This window comes from Chironomus tepperi, unplaced genomic scaffold, assembly GCF_022539635.2.
Source record: "Chironomus tepperi strain 1889 unplaced genomic scaffold, CSIRO-AGI_Ctep_v1 contig_160, whole genome shotgun sequence".
NCBI lineage: Eukaryota > Metazoa > Arthropoda > Insecta > Diptera > Chironomidae > Chironomus > Chironomus tepperi.
This window is the reverse complement of record NW_027226282.1, coordinates 1-23,989: the sequence shown is the minus strand read 5'-3', so window position 1 is coordinate 23,989 and position 23,989 is coordinate 1. Positions and strand designations below refer to the sequence as shown.

The 23,989-nt window shown below is 32.1% G+C and overlaps 2 protein-coding genes and 1 long non-coding RNA gene across 3 annotated transcripts; 1 reads left to right on the top strand and 2 right to left on the bottom strand.

Annotated features, from left to right (window-relative positions):
* Positions 1-11,536: 11,536 nt before the first annotated feature.
* Positions 11,537-13,061, bottom strand: LOC139088006 (uncharacterized). Its single transcript, XR_011544183.1, has 4 exons — positions 12,921-13,061; positions 12,677-12,838; positions 12,450-12,614; positions 11,537-11,719 (listed from the first exon to the last, which is right to left on the bottom strand). It is a non-coding gene; the product is annotated as an uncharacterized lncRNA (long non-coding RNA).
* A 1,127-nt stretch (positions 13,062-14,188) lies between these two features.
* Positions 14,189-14,810, top strand: LOC139088007 (uncharacterized). Its single transcript, XM_070636986.1, has 2 exons — positions 14,189-14,300; positions 14,357-14,810. The coding sequence occupies exons 1-2, from the start codon at positions 14,293-14,295 to the stop codon at positions 14,781-14,783; spliced, it is 435 nt and encodes a 144-aa protein (XP_070493087.1). The 5' UTR covers positions 14,189-14,292; the 3' UTR covers positions 14,784-14,810.
* A 4,467-nt stretch (positions 14,811-19,277) lies between these two features.
* LOC139088005 (uncharacterized) lies at positions 19,278-23,736 on the bottom strand. Its single transcript, XM_070636985.1, has 7 exons — positions 23,278-23,736; positions 22,536-22,934; positions 22,126-22,271; positions 19,881-20,030; positions 19,711-19,821; positions 19,489-19,640; positions 19,278-19,420 (listed from the first exon to the last, which is right to left on the bottom strand). Exons 1-7 carry the CDS (start codon positions 23,734-23,736, stop codon positions 19,278-19,280), a joined length of 1,560 nt encoding a protein of 519 aa, XP_070493086.1.
* Between the last annotated feature and the right edge of the window lie 253 nt (positions 23,737-23,989).

Sequence of the window (23,989 nt, the reverse complement as noted above, 5' to 3'; positions counted from 1 at the left end):
CATTGACTGATTTTGGGTAGATAAATGTAAGTGGAAGCTGTAACAGATGTCAAATAAGCTTGTTGTTGAGTTCATTTTGATCATCTTGATTTCTTTGCAATCTTGTAAGTGCTTTAGATTAGGTTTGGTACAAATTGTCAATTTCTCTATGCTATAACTGTAATTTTGATCAGTAAAATGATGCTTGACATATTTAGGAGTTAATAGAGTTAGTTACTTAATAGTTTAGGTTTTAGTAATAAGTAAATAGCTTATTTTTATTAAGAACTTTGAAATTCCATCATTTCACAGCCTAAACTAGTAATATACCAGCTCTTGCCACTTTTTTGTGCTAGAATATCACACTTTCATGGTTAATTATGCTGTATTTTTCAAATTCTATCCAAAAAACTTTTCGAAGTGTAGAATTTTTTCACAAACTAAAATTAAAAATCCAAAAAATCCGTTAAAATTTTGAAAAAATGCAAATTCAATTCATTATTGGAAAAATATTTTCATTAAAATCTAAAGTACTCCAATCACCCACCTACTTAGCAACACCTCAACTTCTATTGAAGCATGCCAAACTTGCATCATGGAGAGAATAATAAAAAGAAGTAGCAACATTAGGCATGCTTAATCAGCCGATAACGTAATACTTTAATTGATTCAATGATATAATTCAATTGTTTGTTTGCGTCTTGAGCGCAAGGCACTCAAGGCGACAAAAGAAATGTACACAAAATTTTTATAAATGGCAATGCATTGTAGTCAATTGAGTCAAGTCATTATGCTGCTTGCTGTTTTGTTTATTTTCAGAATTTTCATTGCAATTCCATTAAAGGGTCAAGTGGTTTGTTGTTCACATTCATGACTTTGAATTATCGCTTGACATTTTTTTTTTTCGGTGACTTTCGGAAGCGCCTTAATTGATTTAAATGTAAAAAGAGAACCACAGAGAAAATTGCACATACAAAAGAAAGGTTTTTCTCCTCGACTTTGGTCCATTGTCTTGAATATTTGCGACAATCAATCCGCTACTTTTGACCTTTACTTAAATTACAATAAAATGCTTCATTAAATGCTGACATGATCACATACGATGATGTAAATTAGACAAGCACCGCGATGGAATTGTCGAATCATTCAACAGAAAAAAGTCATTAAAATATTATTTTTATTGCCAATTTTTATGACGCTTCTGAATCTTTTATTGAAATATTAAGAGAAATTTCATTGTTCGTCGCGAGAAAAGCATTAACATGCGATCAGTTTGCGCATTGAATTTATGATCGATTATAAAGTATTGATGGTCGTAACGATGCTTTTGGGTGTTATTTGATGAGATTGGAATCTTAAACTTAGCTGGAGATTTTTTGTTGGGTGGCATTGTTAAGGTTTTCATCCTTTCCTGATCGGCACATGATTTTCATGGCTGCCAAATAGTGGCCACAGCGCATCCAAGTTGGGATCGATATGAAAACAGCTGCCTAGAAGCCATATGGCAGCCACTTGGCTGCTATGAATAATATGTGACGATCGGAATTGCTAGAATCTGGCTAGAATCTGTTGCTTTGAGGTAATAGTCACGATGGCCTGGGATCGGATTTTTGGGACGATTTTAAGCCATCTTTTGTCCGGTAAGTTTTCCCAAAGTCTCGTTCCTGACAAATATTCAAGACCGAAACCGAGAATACCCGGGCAGTATCGGTTACTCAAACCTGGACAACTCGGCATATATTGTTCGAGCTTTACATATATAGTTCGACTCGGTTTTACCCTTAATGTTCAGGTTAAAGCCAAGAGTGTCAGTCAATTGGCAAAAATGATCAAATTGGCTTGCTTACAACTAACATTATAGAATTTAATTGAACTGCCGGAAGTTGTGACTAAGCAACACTGGCGTAGTCGTTAGAGTGTCTGTCAACCAACCCTAATGACTCGGGTTCGATCCCAGGGAAACTCCAATCTGGTGCTTTTTCGCTATTTCTAGTCACACATACTCAATTTGTGGATTTAGTGATACACAAATTGTGACTTTTATTGGATTGGTATACAATTGGGTATATCCATATTATAAATGTGCAAGTGCAGAAAAACAGTTCAATGAATTTCCAGGAATTCAAATTATTAATTTCAAGGGAATGACACAATTTTGAACTCAAAATGTCGTTAATCCCCCGACAGTTGATCTTTCCAAAATTTCTCAGAAATTTCATTTAAACATCAATGCAAATCCCACAATCACTGCCATTACTTCATCCACAAAAAACTCATCAGCAAATTCAAACCAATCAATTTGTGGTAACTTCTGTTATTATTTGCACATTGTTTTTCTACCTCAAAAAAATTATTTAATCTTTTTAATGTGTTAATGATTTCATTTTTAGGCTTCATTTATCAAAAAATTTTGCTAACCCAAAAGGCATCCTTGAAACTAATTTTATTTTTTGACTGCACAGAGCAAAAGCTCATTAAAAAAATCAAGTTAAGCTCTGCGTATTGTTTGTTTTCCAAATAAGATTTTTTAAATCTCATGAAAGAAATGCGTCATTATCGGTATTTCCGTTATTTCATGTTTGTTCTGGTTGTTTCGCAAAAAGTATTTTAAGTCTTTGTCCACGACTTGCTTCTTGTGTCTCCATTTGTTTGTGCTGGAATGAATTTATTCTGCATTTAATTAATAAATCTGCGTGGTAAAGGTTGGGAATTTCAGAGAATTCAATCTTTTATGGAGCGAGTGATTAAAATTTTATTGGGTCTGGTTGAATCAAGATATTTGTATACTCAAGGTGTTCAAATTGTTTCATTCTTAATTGAATTGAGGATTATAAGAACTTAGAGGGAATTGAAGTTGCAAAAAAATGTTCTGGTGTTGTGATTGTTGCTAAGTAAGCTGATTTGACATCAAGAATTCTTAACTGGAAATTTAAGTTGATCAAAAAGACACTAATGACTGAAGTGATAAGCTATGCGTGTCAAGGGTACAATATTCGATCTTCTCAATTGCTCAACTAGACATTAGCATGCTATAAACTAGTTATACCGTATTTTTTTTCACTCGGGTTGGTGTCAGTGCTAACTATAACATGCAAAGAGAACTTTTTTAGGCACCGTAGTGGTATTTCTGGACCATGAAAGCATGTTCATGCCTGTAAGAGTCATTTTAGTCTTCGAACGGAAATTACCTGTGACTAGGACGATTCTGTGAAGATTCTACAATATAGTATGAAAACAGTAATACTAGCCCAAAAATCACTGAGACCTAGATCGGCATGTGTGTGACTAAAAGCTGGATCTCAGCAAATCTGGCTATGTTCCATATTATTCACATTCTTAATGTTTTGTCCACAACGAGCTGTTCATGATTGAATAGAGCAATATTGTAGTTAGTGGTAAGCCACACCCGAAACCGGACTGCGCATACAGTTTGTGACATTTCTGAAGAAAATTGGTTGCCGCGACACTCAGATTAGACAACACTGAAATAAACTTTTAAGTTCCTGAATTATAATATTGAGGTAGGTATTATATGCCAAAAATACACGCATAATTGGATAATTCTTAGCACTTTTGTCGTAAGTCAGTTTGAGGTATTCAACAAATCATAGTTAATATATGTCACATAATTTCTATCACAAACTATATATTTTTGGAAAGGCCTTATTTTGTGCTATATGAATCCGCCATTTTTGGAACTTTTGAATCGGTTATATCGGTTTTCTATCGGTTCAAAGTAAGGTGGGAAACAATTGCTTATAACTTTTGAATGGATTTATGAAAATTGAAAATTCTTTTTGATTTTAAAAGCCTATAAAAATCAACAGAGCTTTTTGAGGTTTTCAATTTTTTTCATTGAACGTTACATCATTTTTGACGACCCCAAGTTTCAAGATTCAAGTGCTTATAACTCGGGAACTATAATAGATAATGAAATAATTCTTTTGCCAATTGATTACATTTTTTATGTAATTTCATTAATAGGGAACAAATTTGGGGTTAGTTTATAAATAATGTCACAAAAAACATAATTTGTGATTTTTCAAAATTTCTTTCAATTTTTTCACTTATTATTTGCAACTTTATGCAAAATCTTTTAATATATTCCTAAAGTACATTAAATTACCTTTAAAATGATGTATAACATGTTTGGGGTTTGTACAAAAATTAGGTCAAAATATAATTTTTATTTTTTTGACAAAATTTATGAATGGTTCTTAAAGTTGTGATAACGGAATCAAATAGCTCTTTTGACGACCTGTTCAACAATATATAGTTTGTAAAGGTTTACTTACGTTATTTCTGAGAAAAATTAAGATTACCGATTCATGGTTGTTGTTGTTGTAAAAAAAATTTAAAACATTTTTTAATTTTCCTCAAAACTATCGCAAGTAAACCTATACAAACTATATATTGCTGAAAAGGTCGTCAAAATAGCTATTTGATTCCGCTATCACAACTTTAAGAACCATTCATAAATTTTGTCAAAAAAATAAAAATTATATTTTGACCTAATTTTTGTACAAACCCCAAACATGTTATACATCATTTTAAAGGTAATTTTATGTACTTTAAGAATATACTTAAAGATTTTGCATAACATTGCAAATAATAAGTGAAAAAAGTGAAAGAAATTTTGAAAAATCACAAATTATGTTTTTTGTGACATTATTTATAAACTAACCCCAAATTTGTTCCCTATTAATGAAATTACATAAAAAATGTAATCAATTAAAAAGAATTATTTCATTATCTATTATAGTTCCCGAGATTATAAGCACTTGAATCTTGAAACTTGGGGTCGTCAAAAATGATGTAACGTTCAATGAAAAAAATTGAAAACCTCAAAAACTCTGTTGATTTTTATAGGCTTTTAAAATCAAAAATTTTCAATTTTCATAAATTCATTCAAAAGTTATAAGCAATTGTTTCCACCTTACTTTGAACCGATAGAAAACCGATATAACCGATTCAAAAGTTCCAAAAATGGCGGATTCATATAGCAAAAAAATAAGACGCTCCAAAAATATATAGTTTGTGATAGAAATTATGTGACATATATTAACTATGATTTGTTGAATACCTCAAACTGACTTACGACAAAAGTGCTAAGAATTATCCAATTACAAGACAGAATCTTTAAATAGCAAACTGATCTCTAAACATCTTAGAAGATGACCAACCTGTATTTCAAAACAGATTCGCATCTACTACTCTTTACTACTCATTCTACCCAATATTTCCACGCAAAAATTTAATTGCAGCACTTACTTACAATTAATGAACTTAAATATATCTCCAAAATTAATCTAAAAAAATACTTGACCAAATAGGAACCACAACCTCATAAAAATTTATAGCTACCCGCACATTATGCAAATTTATCTTTAGGAAATAATTAAACCAAGGAAAGGATTCATTAAGAACTAAAATAAAGCCATTAAAATCATCACAGACGCAATATTTGCATTACGAAATCTATCTGTGATCTTCACATGTTTACATGCTGTCATACAAACTAAATGACATGAGTAATAAAAGACAACTTTATGCTTAACAAACTCATTAAAAAGCTTCACATTTTTTGTGAATAAATGAGTTAATAATTAGTAGCATATTAATTACTTAATTGTTATGACTATTTCACAAATGAATCTTTTTTTAAAAGAAATGAGGAATCACATCCAACAACAACAAATTGTTCAAATCCAATGGATATTTTTGAATATTTAAATAAAGCATAAAAATGGAAAAAAAAGAGTCGAGATAATCATTTCATATTGAGCAACTGCGAACATTATGCATACCAATTTAAAAAAGTGCCTTTGCAATGAAGTCTATCCACATATATACATAAAGGTGAGGCGATGCGATGATACATAAAAACAATGAGAGATAGATAAATGAAAGATGAAAATGAAAAGAAGTTGCTAAATCAGGTGAATGAGGCGTGAAGGTGTTAAATGTGAATTAAGTTGCATTGGATTTGGTATTTTGTTATGACTGTTCCATGTGATCTCATTTCATAATTTTCCCAGATTTTAGTTCGTCTGCTTCTGGGCTTTTATTTATTTTTTTGTTTGAATTTTTAATTACTCTCGTCTGGGCTTTTGATTGACTTGGAAATGATAATTTATGATTTTTTCCCTTATTTTTTGAAGTAGTAAATTTCAATTTTAAATTCTTTTGATGGGTTTGTGGAAAAATGGCGCAATTTTTAAATGCTTTGTCATTTTGGAAGAAGTAATTGAATTTTGAAACTTAAATTGAGTTCAAATTTTGATAATCTTGATCTTGGAGTTCAAATTTTGATTGCTTTGATTATAAAGTTCAAAATTTTGAACTTTCTAGAACTTATCGTTCAGAAAACACTAAATTTGAGCCATTTATTACTTAGAGTTCAGAATTTGAACATTTTTTGTTCAATAAGTTCAACATTTGAACGTTTTTTGATCTTCAAGTTCAAAACATGTTCAAATTGTCATTTAAATTCAAAATTTTAAATGCTTTTTTTATTTAAGTTCAAATTCTGAATTCTTTTAATTTTAAAATTCAAAATTTGAACTTTTTGCTTCTTTTAAGTTTTAATATTGAACTTTCTGGATGTTGAAGATCAGAATTAGCACTTTTTGATTGTTCAAGTTTAAAATTTGAATCTTTTTGTCCAAAGTTCAAATTTAGAACTTCAAATTCAAAACTTTCGTAAAAAATATTTGAGTTTGGTTAAGAATTTCAACTTTTACAAGATTTCAGCTCTTAAATAACCTCAAAATCTTAACATTCATCTAAATTCAAGCACAAATAATCACAAACTTTACATCCAGCATTAGAATTTTGCATCTAAACCATCAAAACCCATCAAATTAGCATGAAAACAATTCACATTTCAGTAAATTTCCCATCATTTTTCTCCTATTAGTGTCTCTATTTCAATTACCTCTTTCCGTGTGCATTCAAACTTTAAAGACGTAAAACTGGTGATTTAATGAGAAAAAATGGTAAAATTTTCATGAAATGTGTATGCCTTATGATTATGATTATGAAAATGTGCATCAAAATGCAAGAAGATGAGTTTTGCAAGCAATGTTCGTTACGGTATATATTTTATAACTGCAGAAGCATGTTAGACTTTTGGTCTAATGTAAATTAGGTATGAATAGTTAGGTGATAATCATTCATGGACTGAAAAACATTATGACACGTCATAAATGTCCAAAAAAAAATTGATTACCTCCGCGGTTATTGTAAGGTGATGAAAGTCGGCAGTAATTTGAAGTAATTCAGTTCACAGAAGTCATTAATATTCATAAACATCACATGCTGTCGACAAATTTAAGTAATCAAATAACTGAAAAAATATTTCCTTATGTAATCCGGTATGTGTTGGAACTAGAGCAGCATCTGAAAAACAGCTGATAATGTACGAATTTAAAATTCGATTAAAAAGCAATTTTTTTGATTCCAAAAATGTTTCAATTGAAGTCGATTTTCAGTCAAAATGTGAATTTCGTGCTGTTCAAATTGCCACTTCCAATGAGCTTCCTTACACAAATGCTAATTATTTGGGGCAATAATTGAGATCTCAAAACTTAATGAATTATCGATTATTGCAAGTTAAACTTCACAATAGAAGTAAATACTCAATTGGCTGTAAAATGGAACTGAACTATTGAAAATTTCATTGAGAAATGGCTTTAACTCTTCGCTAGACATCCAATACGCGTGACTTACTGCTTATTCATTGATTCTTGGACTTTTGTTGTTTCTTGTGACATCCAGTAATGCATTTACAATCTGTGCTCATCACACAACAATTCGAGACATAAAGATCATCATTAATATCATTTCAAGAACGATGCACAGCAATAAGTCACAACAGCAACAATGAAAAAGTTCATCAAATGTTTCACTTTCGATTTCATTTGAATGTTTTTTTGAGGCAACATTGTCAACATCCAGCACAATTCAATTGTTCAAATTTGATAATGTGACTTCATATTAATAAATTAAATTAAATGGTAAATATCATCGGCAGTTCCAACATCTCTCAAAGTGATGATAAATTTGTTCCAGGTGTCTTAAGTATTTCCTCATTCTTTCCATTCCCTTCGTCGGCTCTTCTATGCCTACCTGCAATTATTTGCAATCACATCTTATTTGAAATGATAATTTTTCATCATCTTGTTGGTACTTCTCTTATTTCTGTGTCTATGGCGCTTATGAAATTCCCAAATGAAGGCTCTTTATTGGGAAATAAAGTCATGCAAAATTTGAAGATGAATAAGTCTGCATGCGGTGCACGGATGATGTAAAGAAAGCATAATTGATGTTATCAGTCAGCCTTAATGTAAGCAATTCGACATGGAACACCCTAACATGACCTAACTGATATAATGAACAGTGATGGTTGAAGCAACAACAACAATAAGAAGAAAGTATCATGCGGTGCAGTCAGTACTCAACTTAACTAATAACAATCATCAATCGAAGCCTAAAACATTCAGTAAGTTCATCAATCAGAAATCGATTTGAACTTCTATGTAGGCGGAAAGCATTGAATATTTATCAAAAATGGATATTTTTTTATTATTTCAATAAACATGAAGACTATCAAGTCTGTTGGCTGAATGCAGTTCCTTACATAATGGATTATTCAATTACTCATCTATTAATATTTTACTTGGATCATTAATTTATAATTGGAATCAATAGCTATAAAATCTGCAATAGAATCTAGTTCATGTTTTGAATCCAAAGACTTGCTGACGTGCGATACATAAAATACTTTTTGTAGTCCAAGTTGACCATGAAAATGTCGAATTTTTAAGCACATCATCACGACGATTTTTCGTTCATTCTGCCTCAGTCTGTGCTGCTCCAATTCAAATAATTGCTTATGATTTAATTTTTATGAATTTTAAATATCTTTATTGGCAACAAACAATCATTTGTGCCTGAATATGACAATTTTTGATCACCAAAAGTGATTTTTTTATAGCAAACATTCCGGGTCATTATAAAAAAATTGTTCGCAGTCACTTCCGTTAATTATTATATTTTTGTTGGTCTAATCGATTAAGACAACTAGAAACTATTAAACAGGCACAATACTTTTAATGATCACGATTTTCATTAAATAAAGGTTGGAACAATTGCGAATTTAAAATCCGATAATAGATGAAATGACTTTTCCTTCTTCTTCTTCTTCTTTCTCCTGTTTTCACATAAAATAAGTGGCTATAAATATCAAATCTATTATAAATCGATTCAACTTTAATATCCTACGACGTCAGTTAGACCACTCGTGGAGTGTCAAATTACAAGCATTTAAGGCGTGATTTTTTAAGTAATTCAATTCCTTTTTCATCTGTTTTTGCGCAAATCTTTTACTTCTTTCTATTTTCGATTGTCTTAATTTGTAAGGGATTGAATGGAATGTTTGGAACATGATTATTGAGGTAATAAGCTTAGTCTGCACACTTTTACTGGCTGGATGTGGAATTTAAGGATAAACTACTTAGAAGTACAGTACATAACAAAACAAAAAGACGTGAACTTGCCTTTATGGTACCTTGACAACGAATTTACAGCTAAAAGTATGCCTTGTCATATTGTGTTGGTCATGTAAATACTGGTTTGCTTACAGCAAAATCGGCACTGTCATTCCAAAGCCAACTAAATCAAATTTGCTTTTAATAATTTTACTTTGAAAATTTTAATTTATAGATTTTTACTATGATTACTGTGTTTTAATGTAAACTATTGTTTTCAGTCAATCCTTGCCACCCTTTAGAATATAAATTAAGTCATTGCTAATTAAAAGACACATCCTTTAAAAAGATTTTTGATAAAAACTTTTTGAGGTGGAAATGTAAACAACAAATCCAAATTTCAAATTTTCAAATTATTAAAATCCGTTAATAATCATTTTGTCGTTAAAAAGTATAAATTAATAGATTCCCTCCGGAATTAAGACGGAAAACAAACTGTCATCTGTTTTTCAGTGACAGTATTACTTGTTTGACTTGAATTCATAAAACATAACCATAAATAACAGAAAGAGAAATGATAAAATGATATTTAACGCCTCACAAATATGGTCATTATTTACCTTTCCGTTTCTTCTTTTTACCATTTTTGAAGTCTAAAAATGAAGCATAGTGAAATGAGAAAAGCATGCACATCTCACACTTCTCACACCGCAGAAGAGTATAGACACATATAACCAGCCGTAAATAATTGAATATAACGCGATTTCAGCAACAATAGCAATAAGAAAGAAGCACCATAGACTGCCGTAGACCATAAAATTATTCAAATTGAGACATTTGGAAATAAAAAAATAAAAAAATTGGCACGAAAACAAAACAAATCAAAATAAGAGAAAAAGATGTGAAATAATAAGGAAGATAGTGAGCAGAAATCGATGACTATAATGCATGAAATTGATGCTCTTCATCAGCTTCCTTAGAAACCTTTTGACACACATAAAATTTCCATAAATTATCATTCGACAGATCATAAAATAATTTAATTAACCTGAGAAACTTCTTTTCTTGCTTGTCTATAGATTTGGAGAAAGAGCAGCACAAAAAGAGTCATCAATGGTTCATTGATTTCAGGAGTATTAAAAAGTCGTGCATACATAATTCATCGGCAGTAGCATTAGTTGCATTGATCGAGCTGACGATGATGATGAACAGTCAGTTGTTGAAAAATGAGCAATTGGTTTGGAATGGCTGTGAAAGAATATTGAAGGGACAGCTTTTGGATGGACTATAGGTCAGTCAGGCTTCTGGGTCTTTGTATTGATCAGTATTGACTTATTGATGCAATGTTTAATGGTTGTAGCCATGAATTGAGAGGGCAGAATGGGTGCAAGAGGTCATGATTGTCTCAAGCGCGACACTGAAAGCCACATATCCAGTGTAAATAAAGCAAATCAATAATATATGCCTAGAAGGGTAATCAGAATGACGGTAGAGAGGAACAAAGGGTTCTGGATGCTGAGACCAAGAATTGGACACTTGGTCGTGACTTAGACTTCAGGAAGCAATTGGAGAAACTGCTGGTCTCAGTCTCGTTCTCGAGAATTTCGTAGGAAGATGGGGTTGATGGTGTACCTCACGACTCAAGATAAATATCCCAATACTCCGTTTACTTGATGGTCCTGTTTCCAAATAATTTCAAGTTAACTCTATACAAGAATCTCCATCTACAAGACCTGCGCGTACCCGATATGACTCAGCGATCACCTTCTTGAACATGATACCCAAACAGCAAACGAGACTAGACAAAAGACAACAATATTTTTTAATCCAAAAGTCTGACTTGAGTCTGACAAAAGACCAAATAAAGTTGGATATGGAAGAAAATACAAAAAAAAGATGAAAAAGAGATAAAGATCTCATGTTTATGATGAGAATCAAATGAAAAGGGCAAAAGCTCACGTTTTTATGGATCATAATTTGTAGTTTCTTTAATTCTTTTCCGTTTTTCTCTTCTTTACTCCATGCATTATTATGATGGTTACATCACATTGTTAAATAAAAAATAAGATGAAGATGCAACACTAATCAAATTCGCAAACCTCAGTGGTGTAAGATGATTCAAAAATAGTCTTAATTCGATTATCAATTTTTGTCTTCACTTTCTGTATGTTGTGATATTTATCATGAAGCTTCATCATGCCTGTGATCGCGTAATTTGGCATGCTGTGCTCTTCAACCACGTATGTACCCTAAAGGCATGAAAAAAAGAGATGCAAAAATTCAATTTAACTGTTTAAAATTGTTGATTTAGATTTGCTATACGTGAGAAATGGATTTTGTGGATGTTTTAATGTTTGTCAATTATCGAGTGAGGACGTCATTGTTAAATTAAATAAACTGTTTTGTTCATAACAGGAAATTGTTCTATGAAGGTCAAATTTTGATGACTGATATGACATTTTTGGGGAAATTTGAGGTAGATTTTAATTGGGATTCATTCTAAAAATAAGTTCCTACATTGATATTTCTCTAAATTTAGTTGAATCTGTAAATTCTACAAAAATTCGGTAAAATTTCAAATTTTAAAATTCAGTCAAAAATTTGAGTTTTACAACATCCGTTAAAATTTTTAAGCCTAAAAATCAGTGAATTTTTCAAATTCTACAAAAACGTTTCAAACTCTACAAATTGGACAAAACCGTTAAAATTTTGAATTCTACAATTCAAGTACAATAGAAATTTGAATTCTACAAAAACCGTTGAATTTTGAACTCTACCAATTGCTTGAATTTCAAAGTCTACAAAATTCGTTAAATTTGTGAACTCAACAATTTGAAATTTGAATTCTGCAAAAACCGTTAATGTAAAGCAAATTCCTTAAAAATTCAAAATTCAAGTCTCATTGACAACCACATCAACATCCAGTCAATAACCAATCTCAAATTCTGTACAATCTTCCAGCTCACTTAGCATACTAACCTTCTTAAATGGACATTTCAACAGAAACTTCAGATTCTCCATTAAATGGTTCAGTAACGATTTGAAGAAAATATTTGCATTAACAATATCATCAAAATCGCACAAATCAATCGTCCGATTAGCCAGCGTCTTATGGGTTCTCATATCCTCTGCGATCAATTGAATCTATGTGCAGATATTAATCAAAAATTAGAGTCAGAATTAATGTATAGCTGTCCATAACTTACGTGCACTCTAGGAATGTCATGCAAAACTTTGATCTTCACTTCTGGAACTTTATGGACTGGATGCTTTTTTGAATTCCTTTTATACATCGACATATCAACATTAATGTTCATGAACCTCTCATCATAAGTGTAATTAAAGTGTGAAAAATAGAAGCCAAGGTGCTAAACATACCAAAAATAAAAAATGTTAAGCCATTCCTTCAATTTCTTTTGTCATTGAAAATCAATAAAAACTTTACATTACCTTCCCGTAAGTGGATTCAATGAAGAGACAAAGCCCAAAAATTATTGAAATTCTCCATAAATTTAGCAGTTCCATCGTGCACGTTCCGCACCCAAAATTTGAATAAAATCGAAAGAGGTGTAAGCAGTGACTAAATATCAGAAGTAATTTTCGCTCAGTAATCATCATAAAAATTTATAATTATTACTGCCGCACATTTTTTAATGTCTTCTTTTTCTGTAATTGGAAATGATTCAAATGATGATCTGGGTGGATAATTTTTGTGGATTAAATTGTGAGGGAATTAATTTGTTTTGTCGGGCTGTTATATAGACAAACAAGTGATTTCTGTCTGAGTCACAATTGTGGCGTGGGTTCGATTCTCACCTTAATTAGATCTCTTAATCGTCACATGCGTTGAATGTTGTTTTCTGATGCTGGTTAACTTCATGTTGAGCTGTAAAAAACGGCAGACACCAGTCATCACGTAGCCCTTAGGATACCCCCTGCCTTGTTATCAATGTGGGGAAGTAACGGTACCCTAGCGACTCAATTGCGCTCATGAGTATACTCATTGCAATTAGCATGATATGTGTATTTAAGGAATAAATGGATTTATGACAAGTTCCTTTGTCCAGCTCCCATGCTCTCTAGAAACTTTTGATAATACTTTGTGCATTGTTGTGCAGACTGTATGGGTTTCGGTTGGGGCTCATTACCAACGTGTGCCGTAACACAAATAATATTTGGACAATGCTGTTTTAGTGTAAAATTACTGCCTTTATCCTTGCTTTACACGATACGGCATCAAACCAATAATAATCCTCCAATAAAAAAGTCACATGAGATCCTCAATTCATTGCAAACTTTACAGCATAATGTTTTATTGACTTAATTTTAATATGCGCTCATAAACTGTATTTACTGGATTAAGTCAATAAAATATTACATACTTTATATGTACCTAGACATACATAATTATTATTTTATATCCATCAGATATTTTATATTTATGGATATTTAATCTCCCATAACTGACGTCTTTATGGATGTCGATGACTCATCAATTAAAATATTAATCGCATTGATGATATGGAGCTCATATTGCATGCTTAATTTTATGGATTTTCGGCAGCTGTTGATGATGAGTCAATTGGCAAAATGGAAATTGATAAGTTTTGTACACACGCGACACCAAAAACCTGAAATCTTCCTAAGAATCAATTTAAATAAAACGTGTTAAACATAAGAAGCTTAAGTGACTTCTTCTTGTTCCACTTAGAATCTTATAAAAACATCTGTGATATGCAAAAAAAAATCCATTCAATATTTTTACAAAGTCAATGAAACTTCTTTTGTGTCGCCAAACTGTCCAAGACGAAAAATACGTTAAATGAACAGGTAAGAATCGGAAATTCCATTCGTGTTTCACTTAATTCCATTTTTTTGTTTAACAGCAATCAGTTCTATCTCGCAATTCTATGCCTGATCGCAATATCATTGATTAATGGCGATTCACTTCCAAATCAATTATTTAAGGGTGACATCACGTACTATTACGAATGGCGCGGTAATTACGGGTCGTGTGCCTTAAACAAGTCCTTTAGTGATCCTTATCAAGTTGCTGCATTGTCGAGACATTGGATGAAGTTACCGAAGAACATAACAAATCCAAATAAACATCCACTATGTGCTGAACAACATTGTATTAAAATTAATGGCAAACGAAGTTCTGTTGTGCTGAAAGTTAGTGACACATGTTATGGATGTAGACCATACGATGTTGATATTGCTGATAAAATATATCCATTGCTTGATGATCCACGCAAAGGACGCATTAAAATGACATGGAGATTTATTGACTGTAAATATATGGAGAACTAATAGGCAGGATTGTGGATTTTATTATGTTGTGGAGTTATGGCAACAACTTCAGTGGACTGTGGTTTATGTTAAAGTATCAATTTCAACAATATTTAACGATTTAATTGAGATATTTCAATGCAATTCACAGATATTTCAATGTTGATCTTTTCTGCCAATTTGCAAAAGATGCAAAACTTTCCGCATCATCAAAATATTCAAATTCAAATAAACCGTTAAAAACTTCAATATTCTTTGACTTATTCGACTATTTTACTACCATAATCCAATGGATCTGCTCAATCATCCACACCAATCTTCAACAAATAAACTAAAGCTCTCATATTTTAGTATGAAATTATTCATGTACATATTTAATTGACGAACAATAAAAAGCTGAAGTATTGCCTTCAAGGCTCAGTGCCATTAAAAAATTTATGATAAGAATTTTTATTACAAGCTATTGTTAAGCAGTAAGCAGTAAGAGATACGAAATATTAAATTTGTGCCACAATTAGAGGTCGTCATTTTAATGTCTTTATTTAAAAGGAATTAACACAAAAAAATGAAGCAATAAATGAAAAGTCAACATCATCATCATCATCATCAACAGCATCAGTGCCAATAATATAAAATTACAGTCGTTGTACTAATAAAATTGTTTGCCATCACATACTTGAGAGATGCTGAATAGAACGCCCACAATCGGTGAATTGACATAGAGGCCGAATTGTTCATTTATGATGCTTTTACCTCAATTTTTATATACTTTCGAGATCTTTGTGTTGAATTGTGCGATTTTTAAGGTGTTTTTGCAATAATCAGCTTGGGCAATTTTGCGTGATGATTGTCCAATTTAGCTTTTAGCTGAAATTAATGTTTACGAGATGAGTTATGGAAATATTTGGGGGAGTGTGGAGCAAGTTTGACTGATTTGAATGTTTTGGGTGGATTTGGGGATCATTTGCTTATGAAATTCATCAATATAGAATGGAACTGGCCAATTTGATGCTTTATGACATTTATTTTGTTGAGAATAAGTCATTAAATGAGTTTTTAATTAAAAATTGCATTTTAGCATCAATTTAGAATCAGTTTTGCATCAATTGATCCAAAATATCACTTCAACTGATGTAAAACTTTTTTCTTTTAATGTTTTTGCATCAAATGATTCAAAAGTCTGCTTCAATTGATCTTTTGCTTCAAATGCATTAAGTGATGCAAAACTCTGTTTTAATTTATACAAGTTGAATTCAACTTTTCACCAATTGATATCAATTGATTCTGAAATTCTGTTTCATCTGTTCCAAAGCTCTGCGTCAATTGATGCAAACCTTTCGTATCACGATGCAAAATATTTTAAAATAGCAAAAAATATCACGTAATTTTCTTTACAGTCACATCCAAAATTCTCATGTCAAATTCCTCATATTTATTTAATTGCAATCATAATCACATCCAGTAAGCTACATGGAAATTGTAGGCAGGAACAGAAATTTTTCTATTCATGTTATATAGAAAGACACTCAACAAATCTCTGTCACGACTTGTGAGTTGCAAATCTTAAAACTTGACAACATTCAAAGCGATATTTTTCAATTAATTCAGCTCGAAGTTCAAGAACGAGAATCATTGTGTGGATGTTGGTGACATTGAAATGCTTGGAGGGATTTTAAAGATTCTTCTAATAGAAAATGAAGCTTCAATATCAATCAATTAGCATGTCATTTTATCTATATTAGCTTTAATTATGTTCTGTATATGCAATTGTCTATAGGATTTATATCTAGGAAATGTAAAACTTCCGATTCATGTCACGTCATTACGACTCGCTAAAACATAATCACGTTTTAAATGTTTGTGCTTTTAACAAGTCACTGTGGATGAAAATGTTGCAATGATAATGGAAGAGACACTAAAAAATTATTTACTGTCCATAAAATATTGTTTTGTTTGCTTTGTTTCTGTACAAATATTGCAGAATGTCAGTTCCTGTATATGTGATTATCAGTTTTTATCTTAAGGTACTTTTACTATCTTTCACATTAATTGCTTTGTTGCTACTGCTCACTACTGTTGATCTTATTAGGTAATCTATGGGTTTTAAGTCTAGCTTCTTAATTGAGTTGCAGACTTTGAGTTTTCTGAGCGACATAATGTAACGAACCGCATTTCTCACCTCTAAAATGTGTCGAATCCAGCTGTCACAGTTCCGTCAGGCCACTTCTGATCCTACCTTTATACTGCAACGAAGCGTACACATTGTGTTGTTCTGGTTTACAATCACTTTCTAAAAGTAGAACACTAGAACGAGTTATAGGAACCACTGACCATAAAAATGCAAAAATCGTCGTGATGATGTGCTTAAAAATTCGACATTTTCATGGTCAACTTGGACTACAAAAAGTATTTTATGTATCGCACGTCAGCAAGTCTTTGGATTCAAAACATGAACTAGATTCTATTGCAGATTTTATAGCTATTGATTCCAATTATAAATTAATGATCCAAGTAAAATATTAATAGATGAGTAATTGAATAATCCATTATGTAAGGAACTGCATTCACCAACAGACTTGATAGTCTTCATGTTTATTGAAATAATAAAAAATATCCATTTTTGATAAATATTCCATGCTTTCCGCCTACATAGAAGTTCAAATCGATTTCTGATTGATGAACTTACTGAATGTTTTAGGCTTCGATTGATGATTATTATTAGTTAAGTTGAGTACTGACTGCACCGCATGATACTTTCTTCTTATTGTTGTTGTGGCTACAACCATCACTGTTCATTATATCAGTTAGGTCATGTTAGGGTGTTCCATGTCGAATTGCTTACATTAAGGCTGACTGATAACATCAATTATGCTTTCTTTACATCATCCATGCACCGCATGCAGACTTATTCATCTTCAAATTTTGCATGACTTTATTTCCCAATAAAGAGCCTTCATTTGGGAATTTCATAAGCGCCATAAGACACAGAAATAAGAGAAGCAGCAACAAGATGATGAAAAATTATCATTTCAAATAAGATGTGATTGCAAATAATTGCAGGCAGGCATAGAAGAGACGACGAAGGGAATGGAAAGAATGAGGAAATATTTAAGACACCTGGAACAGATTTATCATCACTTTGAGAAATGTTGGAACTGCCGATGATGATATTTACCATTTAATTTAATTTATTAATATGAAGTCACATTATCAAATTTGAACAATTGATTTGTGCTGGATGTTGACAATGTTGCCTCAAAAAAACATTCAAATGAAATCGAAAGTGAAACATTTGAGGAACTTTTTCATTGTTGCTGTTGACTTATTGCTGTGCATCGTACTTGAAATGAAATTAATGATGATCTTTAGGTCTCGAATTGTTGTGTGATGAGCACAGATTGTAAATGCATTACTGGATGTCACAAGAAACAGAAAAAGTCCAAGAATCAATAAATAAGCAGTAAGTCACGCATATTGGATGTCTAGCGAAGAGTTAAAGCCATTGCTCAATGAAATTTTCAATAGCTCAGTTCCATTTTACTGCCAATCGAGTATTTACTTCCATTGTGAAGTTTAACTTGCAATAATCGATAATTCATTAAGTTTTGAGCTCTCAATTATTGCCCCAAATAATTAGCATTTGTGTAAGGAAGTTCATTGGAAGTGGCAATTTGAACAGCACGAATTTCACATTTTGACTGAAAATTGACTTCAATTGAAACATTTTCGGAGGCAAAAAATTGCTTTTTAATCCAATTTTAAATTCGTACATTATCAGCTGTTTCTCAGATGCTGCTCTAGTTCCATCACATACCGGATTACATAAGGAAATATTTTCACAGTTGTCTGATTGACGTGCTTTATGTGGTTTGAAGAAATTCATCATTATCTTTTTGTCATTATATTTGATTTATTTTCGAGGTTAACGATGAGTTTTGAGATGTTAAAGTTCACATGATGTATGAACAACTGTGATTGACATTTTCAATGACTGATTGTGTGATAAATTGCAATAAATTTATAGACAAAAATTATGTAAACAGACAATTTTGATCATTTATTGTCTGAGATGATGAAATTTAAATTTTTTGCATCATTTTTGCCTACTGAGATGACTAAAATTTCAAATTTTGAACGTTAAACTCCCGAGATGACGGAATTTCGAACCAAAAATTCAAATTCAATTTGATGGTTCAAAATTTGAACGATAAACTTCCCAAGATGATAAAGTTTTGATCTAATAATTCAAATTTAAATTAACCGTTAATGATTAATGATCTTTTAATCATTGTTTTGAAGTCATTGTCCAAAATTCAAATCAAAGAATTCACTTCCTCGTTACTTAGAAAGTGTTTTCTTTTCTATTTACACAATTATTCATCTAATAATCGATTCAGAATAACAAATGATCTATAGATGAATAATTCAAATGATTAATTGACATCTAATTCCTCATCACTTTTATTGTTGCCCAATCATTTACATAAATTTCTATTTCATATGGTGACGACAAAATTAAAAGTCGTCAATAATGGCAGCTTGATACGTCTTGGTGATCTCCAACAGTTCCTCATCATCATCGATTCCTCCATTTAATTGATCATAATGCTCCATCATAATATTTACTTTTGTTGTTATTATTTCAAGTAAATTTTCAACTGTGAATGGAAATGAAAACATTAGTTCCTCAATGAAATTCAGTTGATGGCTCATATAAAAGGCTTACAATCCCATTGTAAAATTTTCGGTGGTTCTGGTAAATTGCTATTGAATTTTAATAGCGGCAATTCCAATACATCAGTCGGATATTCGCGTTCAATGTAAAACTCTTCAGTTCCAATATGTCGAAGGACATTCAATATGTGCTGCATGGCAAACCTGCAAATTTTAATGCCATATGGATTAATTAACATAAATAAAGTTTATAAGTCAATTGAATGCTTTTAACCTCATCGTTCCAATCAAATTTTGCTGACTCTTTGACGATTCCAATTTCTGCTTTTGCATCTCCTTTTCAGCTTTTATTGCTTGTTCTATTTTAACAACTTCTGGCAAAAATCTGTAAAATTATTTTCATTATTGTTTATTTTTCTATGAACGAACATAATTAGCACTTACTGTTCCTTATACAATTCCGGTTGACCGTCAAATAGTAACAGATAGATGAAGTTGACGGTCTCATAATCATCCATAACTTTCTTGTATTTGATGTCAGATTTTGCAATTATCTTTCGACTAAGGTCTTTTAAGATGAACATATCTGATGTTCTGGAATGAAAAAAATTAATTAGTGGGATTTCCTGAAGTCTCGGGTTTGATACATAAAGAGGCTGTGACCGGGAAGTTTTGATCTCGTATCGAGAACCTTAGAGATGTATTTTCCCAATGATAATAAAATTTGATACTGGTCCTCAATTCCGTTACTCTCATACTCAGGCCCATCAACCTTCCTTACCGTAATTCCGTAAATCCTTCGTAATTACCAATCGATACCTTCCTAAATGCTACTTAAACAGAACTTGAACGGTGTAAATTTATAGACAAGAAACCAAAAACTAGAGGTCGAAACCTTGAGTTTGCCACAGTTCGTTTAGAATTCCAACAGGCAAAAAGCATGCTCTCGAGAGCTTGCACACCTTAAATATGCTAGATGAGCATGCTCGTGAGCGTTGCTCTCAACTTACTCTGCTCTTGAGAGCACGCTCTTTGTCTGCAAGAAGTGATTAAAAATAGTACAAAATGTCATACTTCACAAGTGCCAGCAGAAAAAAAATTCCAGATCGAATTCAAGTTGACTTCGACCTCTGACAAAGAAGCTGATAGGTCTATCAAAGGCTTTGATAAACAAAAGAAAAAAATATTCAGACGGTAGTTATTTCCATATGATTTGCATTCAGTGTTTCCATTCAAAATTTGAGATTCGAACTCTCAAACATTTCTTAACAGACATTTTGCCTAATTTTTAATTCTTAAATTCTATTCAACAAAAATGCAAATTTAAGTCTCACAATCAACAAAAAATCTACATAGCATGCTTAAAATCATCAAAAATCTACATAGCATGCCTAAAAGCTTACAAAATCCATAGATACACACTTCCAAATTATACGTCTAAGATGAGATAATAAGTGCGCATAGCTAGTTCACAAAAGTCCGCATAAGAAGCATAAAAATATTTTTCTCACAATAAAAAAAAGCAGTAAGTAATTAAAAATGCACACACGGAAAGAGCTTAATTGAATGTGTCGAGACACACATGAAGCACATAAAAAAAGAAAGAAAGAATGAATGAAAGAAGAGAGCTTATGACTTAACGAGATGCACTTATGAGTTTGGGATCTTTTTTTTTTCTTTTGGATGCACTTTTTTTTTGCTTATTTTATTTTTTTCGTGGAATGAATGAAATCTGGGAAAATTATGAAATTGGAATTCATAATGCATGAACGTCATATAATATATAACTGCATTATTAATAAATTTACATTTAGTGCATCAACGCCTTTTCAACTTTTTTTCTTTCTTCTTTCTTTCTGTATGATGAAATGTGTTAATTGTCTGGATATCATAATGAATTATGATAATTAATGTTGATGAAATAACATATATTATTTAATTAGCCATGGAATTGGATCAACTCGACAAAAGTCTGATGGATTCTTTTTTGAAAATATCTGTATATGACGTTCATAAGACCACTTGGCGCAGGGCAGCTAGCGATAGAGACTGTTTTAGTGGTCAACTGAGAGAGCACGTCACAGTTGATATGTACGGTCAGCGAAGTAAGTAAGTTAGACGTCCATAATATACTAAGCCATTCAAGATATCGAACTGTATTTTCTATCAAATCTTCTTGCCAGAGTGGCACAGCATAGGAGCCATGGCAACGCAACGTCACCGTGTTGACGACAAAACAAAATGATATGGAGATCAACAAGATGATATGGACCGACCTGACGAAACCATGAAGGCTTTTAATGCCCAATATTGGTTCCTTTCATGAATATAAGGTTGTAAAGTTAACATGGCTGACTTGGATTGAGTCTCCTCAGCGAAAAGCTTAAATTTGTGTTCCTTGAGCAACCAAAAAACTTGACTTTAGATAGGGGGTAGTGCAATGATCCGAATTTGAATTCGACCCTGCCCTAGGAGTCGTATTAATTTTTTGCGTTACGTGATGACATAAGTGGACGAGCCCTTACGAGGTGTAATTAAGTCCAATATAAGATTTGCATAAATCGAGATCAGATTGACTAAAGGATTTTGGAAGGCCAATTCCCCTCTTATGCCTCGAATAACCTTGTGGATCATGACAGTTCTAGACCCTCATCCACACAAATTATCAAAAATTTATCAAAATCCTTACCTTTTCAGAATATTTTCAGCAGATCCACTCAATACGATGTTTTTCAATAATTTTACGTCAATCTCAATTTTCTCGACCTTTTCTCTTGCTTCTGTCATCGATGGTGTTTCTCGAATATATCGATCCCCAACCTTTACAAAATCGGACTGGAAAAAGAATTAAAAATTGGGTAAAAATGATTTAATTAAGCATTAACTTTCCGTAGCCGAGTGAAGGACATAATATGAGTCAAAGGTACGTCATACCAACTATTATGGAATGTGGACTCTAGTCAAAGTGCGGATGCAACTGAATCTGAATAGTCTGATTCAGAAACGTAGCAAAAAATATAGCAAATTGACGAATTTTGTCCAAAAATGAGAAGAAAGGACCTTTTAAGCTCTATCCTTAAAAAGCCAAGTTCAACTTACATCCCGTCGAATAAACTGCTTCACAAGTTTTGAATGTTCCTTGAGACTATGCTTTATCTTCACCATATCATCAAATCTAGCTGCCTTTTCCTTTGCACTAATATTCGACAGCTTCGTCACATCCTTATCCATCTTTTTCACGTGATTTATTGCCGGAAAACCAATATTAAATGTTTGTTGTACCAATCGTGTTTGTTCCTGCCAATCATAATTAAGAGCATCAATGACGGGCTTGTAGAATAGTGAATCACGCATCAGCTGATTAATAATATGCTTGTAAGTCAAATTAGTTGATTCAATTCCACGACAACGAGTTTCGGAATTTTTGATCTCAACGAGAAGTCGCTTTGTGTCTCGTTCTTGTTGGAATTCTTTTATGTCATAATAACGGTTGATTTCCTGTTTTATTGCAATTTGGAGCTGAAAATAGAATATTGAGGATTAATGGTTAGCTTGTTGGGGTCGATTAAACAGTAATGTCCAATTTGAGCAGCACAACGTATTCGTTAGGGCAACAGCATGTCATTGTGTTATGGTATGACACAAAGTTACCCAACTGCACTGGAATGGCTGATTTTGAACCATTTACAGCATAAATTGCCGTTCATCGCATTGTGCTGATCGGGCAAAATTGACAGTTTTGTTTAAGCAGTGACGTTGCAAGTTAAGGACATTTGAGACTGTTCACTAATCCATCATTTACGGACGACCCTACTAAACAATTTTGCATACTCAAACTTACAAGTCGTGTCTCATATCCTTTAATAAGCTTCTTTCGTTTACTCAGGTATCGATCAAGTGCCTTTGTCATGGCAAATGTCTTGTCGTCAAGCTCCTCAAGAACCTCATACGATTGCTTGTTCTGGTACATTCGCAAATATGATGGAAAATTCATGAGAACATTTTTAGTCCGCTGCACATCACCTTTTAAGAGTTTTTGCAGTTCCTCAATTTTATCTTTCTTTTGTTTTTTTAAATCTTTATATTCGGCTGCCTGTTTCATTATCTCCTGTTCATGCTGTAGCATTTTGACATTGTTGTCTTTTGCGTAGACTGCATTGATACGCTCATATTGTTCGATTAAGTCATCAGCAGTCCAGGATTTATCTCGCATGTTGTGATGCTTGAGAAACTTCAGGCCAAAGAGGCCATGAATCTCGCCAAATTGTGGCTTGAAATATTCGACTTTTTGGATTCTCATGATGAGTGGAGTGGAATTGAAGAAAATTTGGATTAAAAAATGTTTTGGAAATTTTTGAATTGATTGCTGTGATTGAAAATTGATTTCAGGGAATTTCTAGTCAAATTTGAGTAATTTTTGCTATTTTGGCATTGCAACTTGGTTTGTATGAATCTCAACCACACAAATTTTGGATTATAGATCTCAAAAGAACTGCTTGAAAGTGAACCAAGCTATTAAGATCAGATTTGTTTATTGTTTTTAACAATTTTAA

Bases quoted from the DNA above. Each gene is read 5' to 3' on its own strand.
- LOC139088005 (XM_070636985.1), bottom strand. From the start codon at position 23,736: ATGAGAATCCAAAAAGTCGAATATTTCAAGCCACAATTTGGCGAGATT. The intron at 22,935-23,277 runs GTAAGTTTGAGT...GCAATAAAACAG, and splicing joins AAGGATATGAGACACGACTT to GAAATCAACCGTTATTATGA. The intron at 22,272-22,535 runs GTAAGTTGAACT...TTCTTTTTCCAG, and splicing joins AGCAGTTTATTCGACGGGAT to TCCGATTTTGTAAAGGTTGG.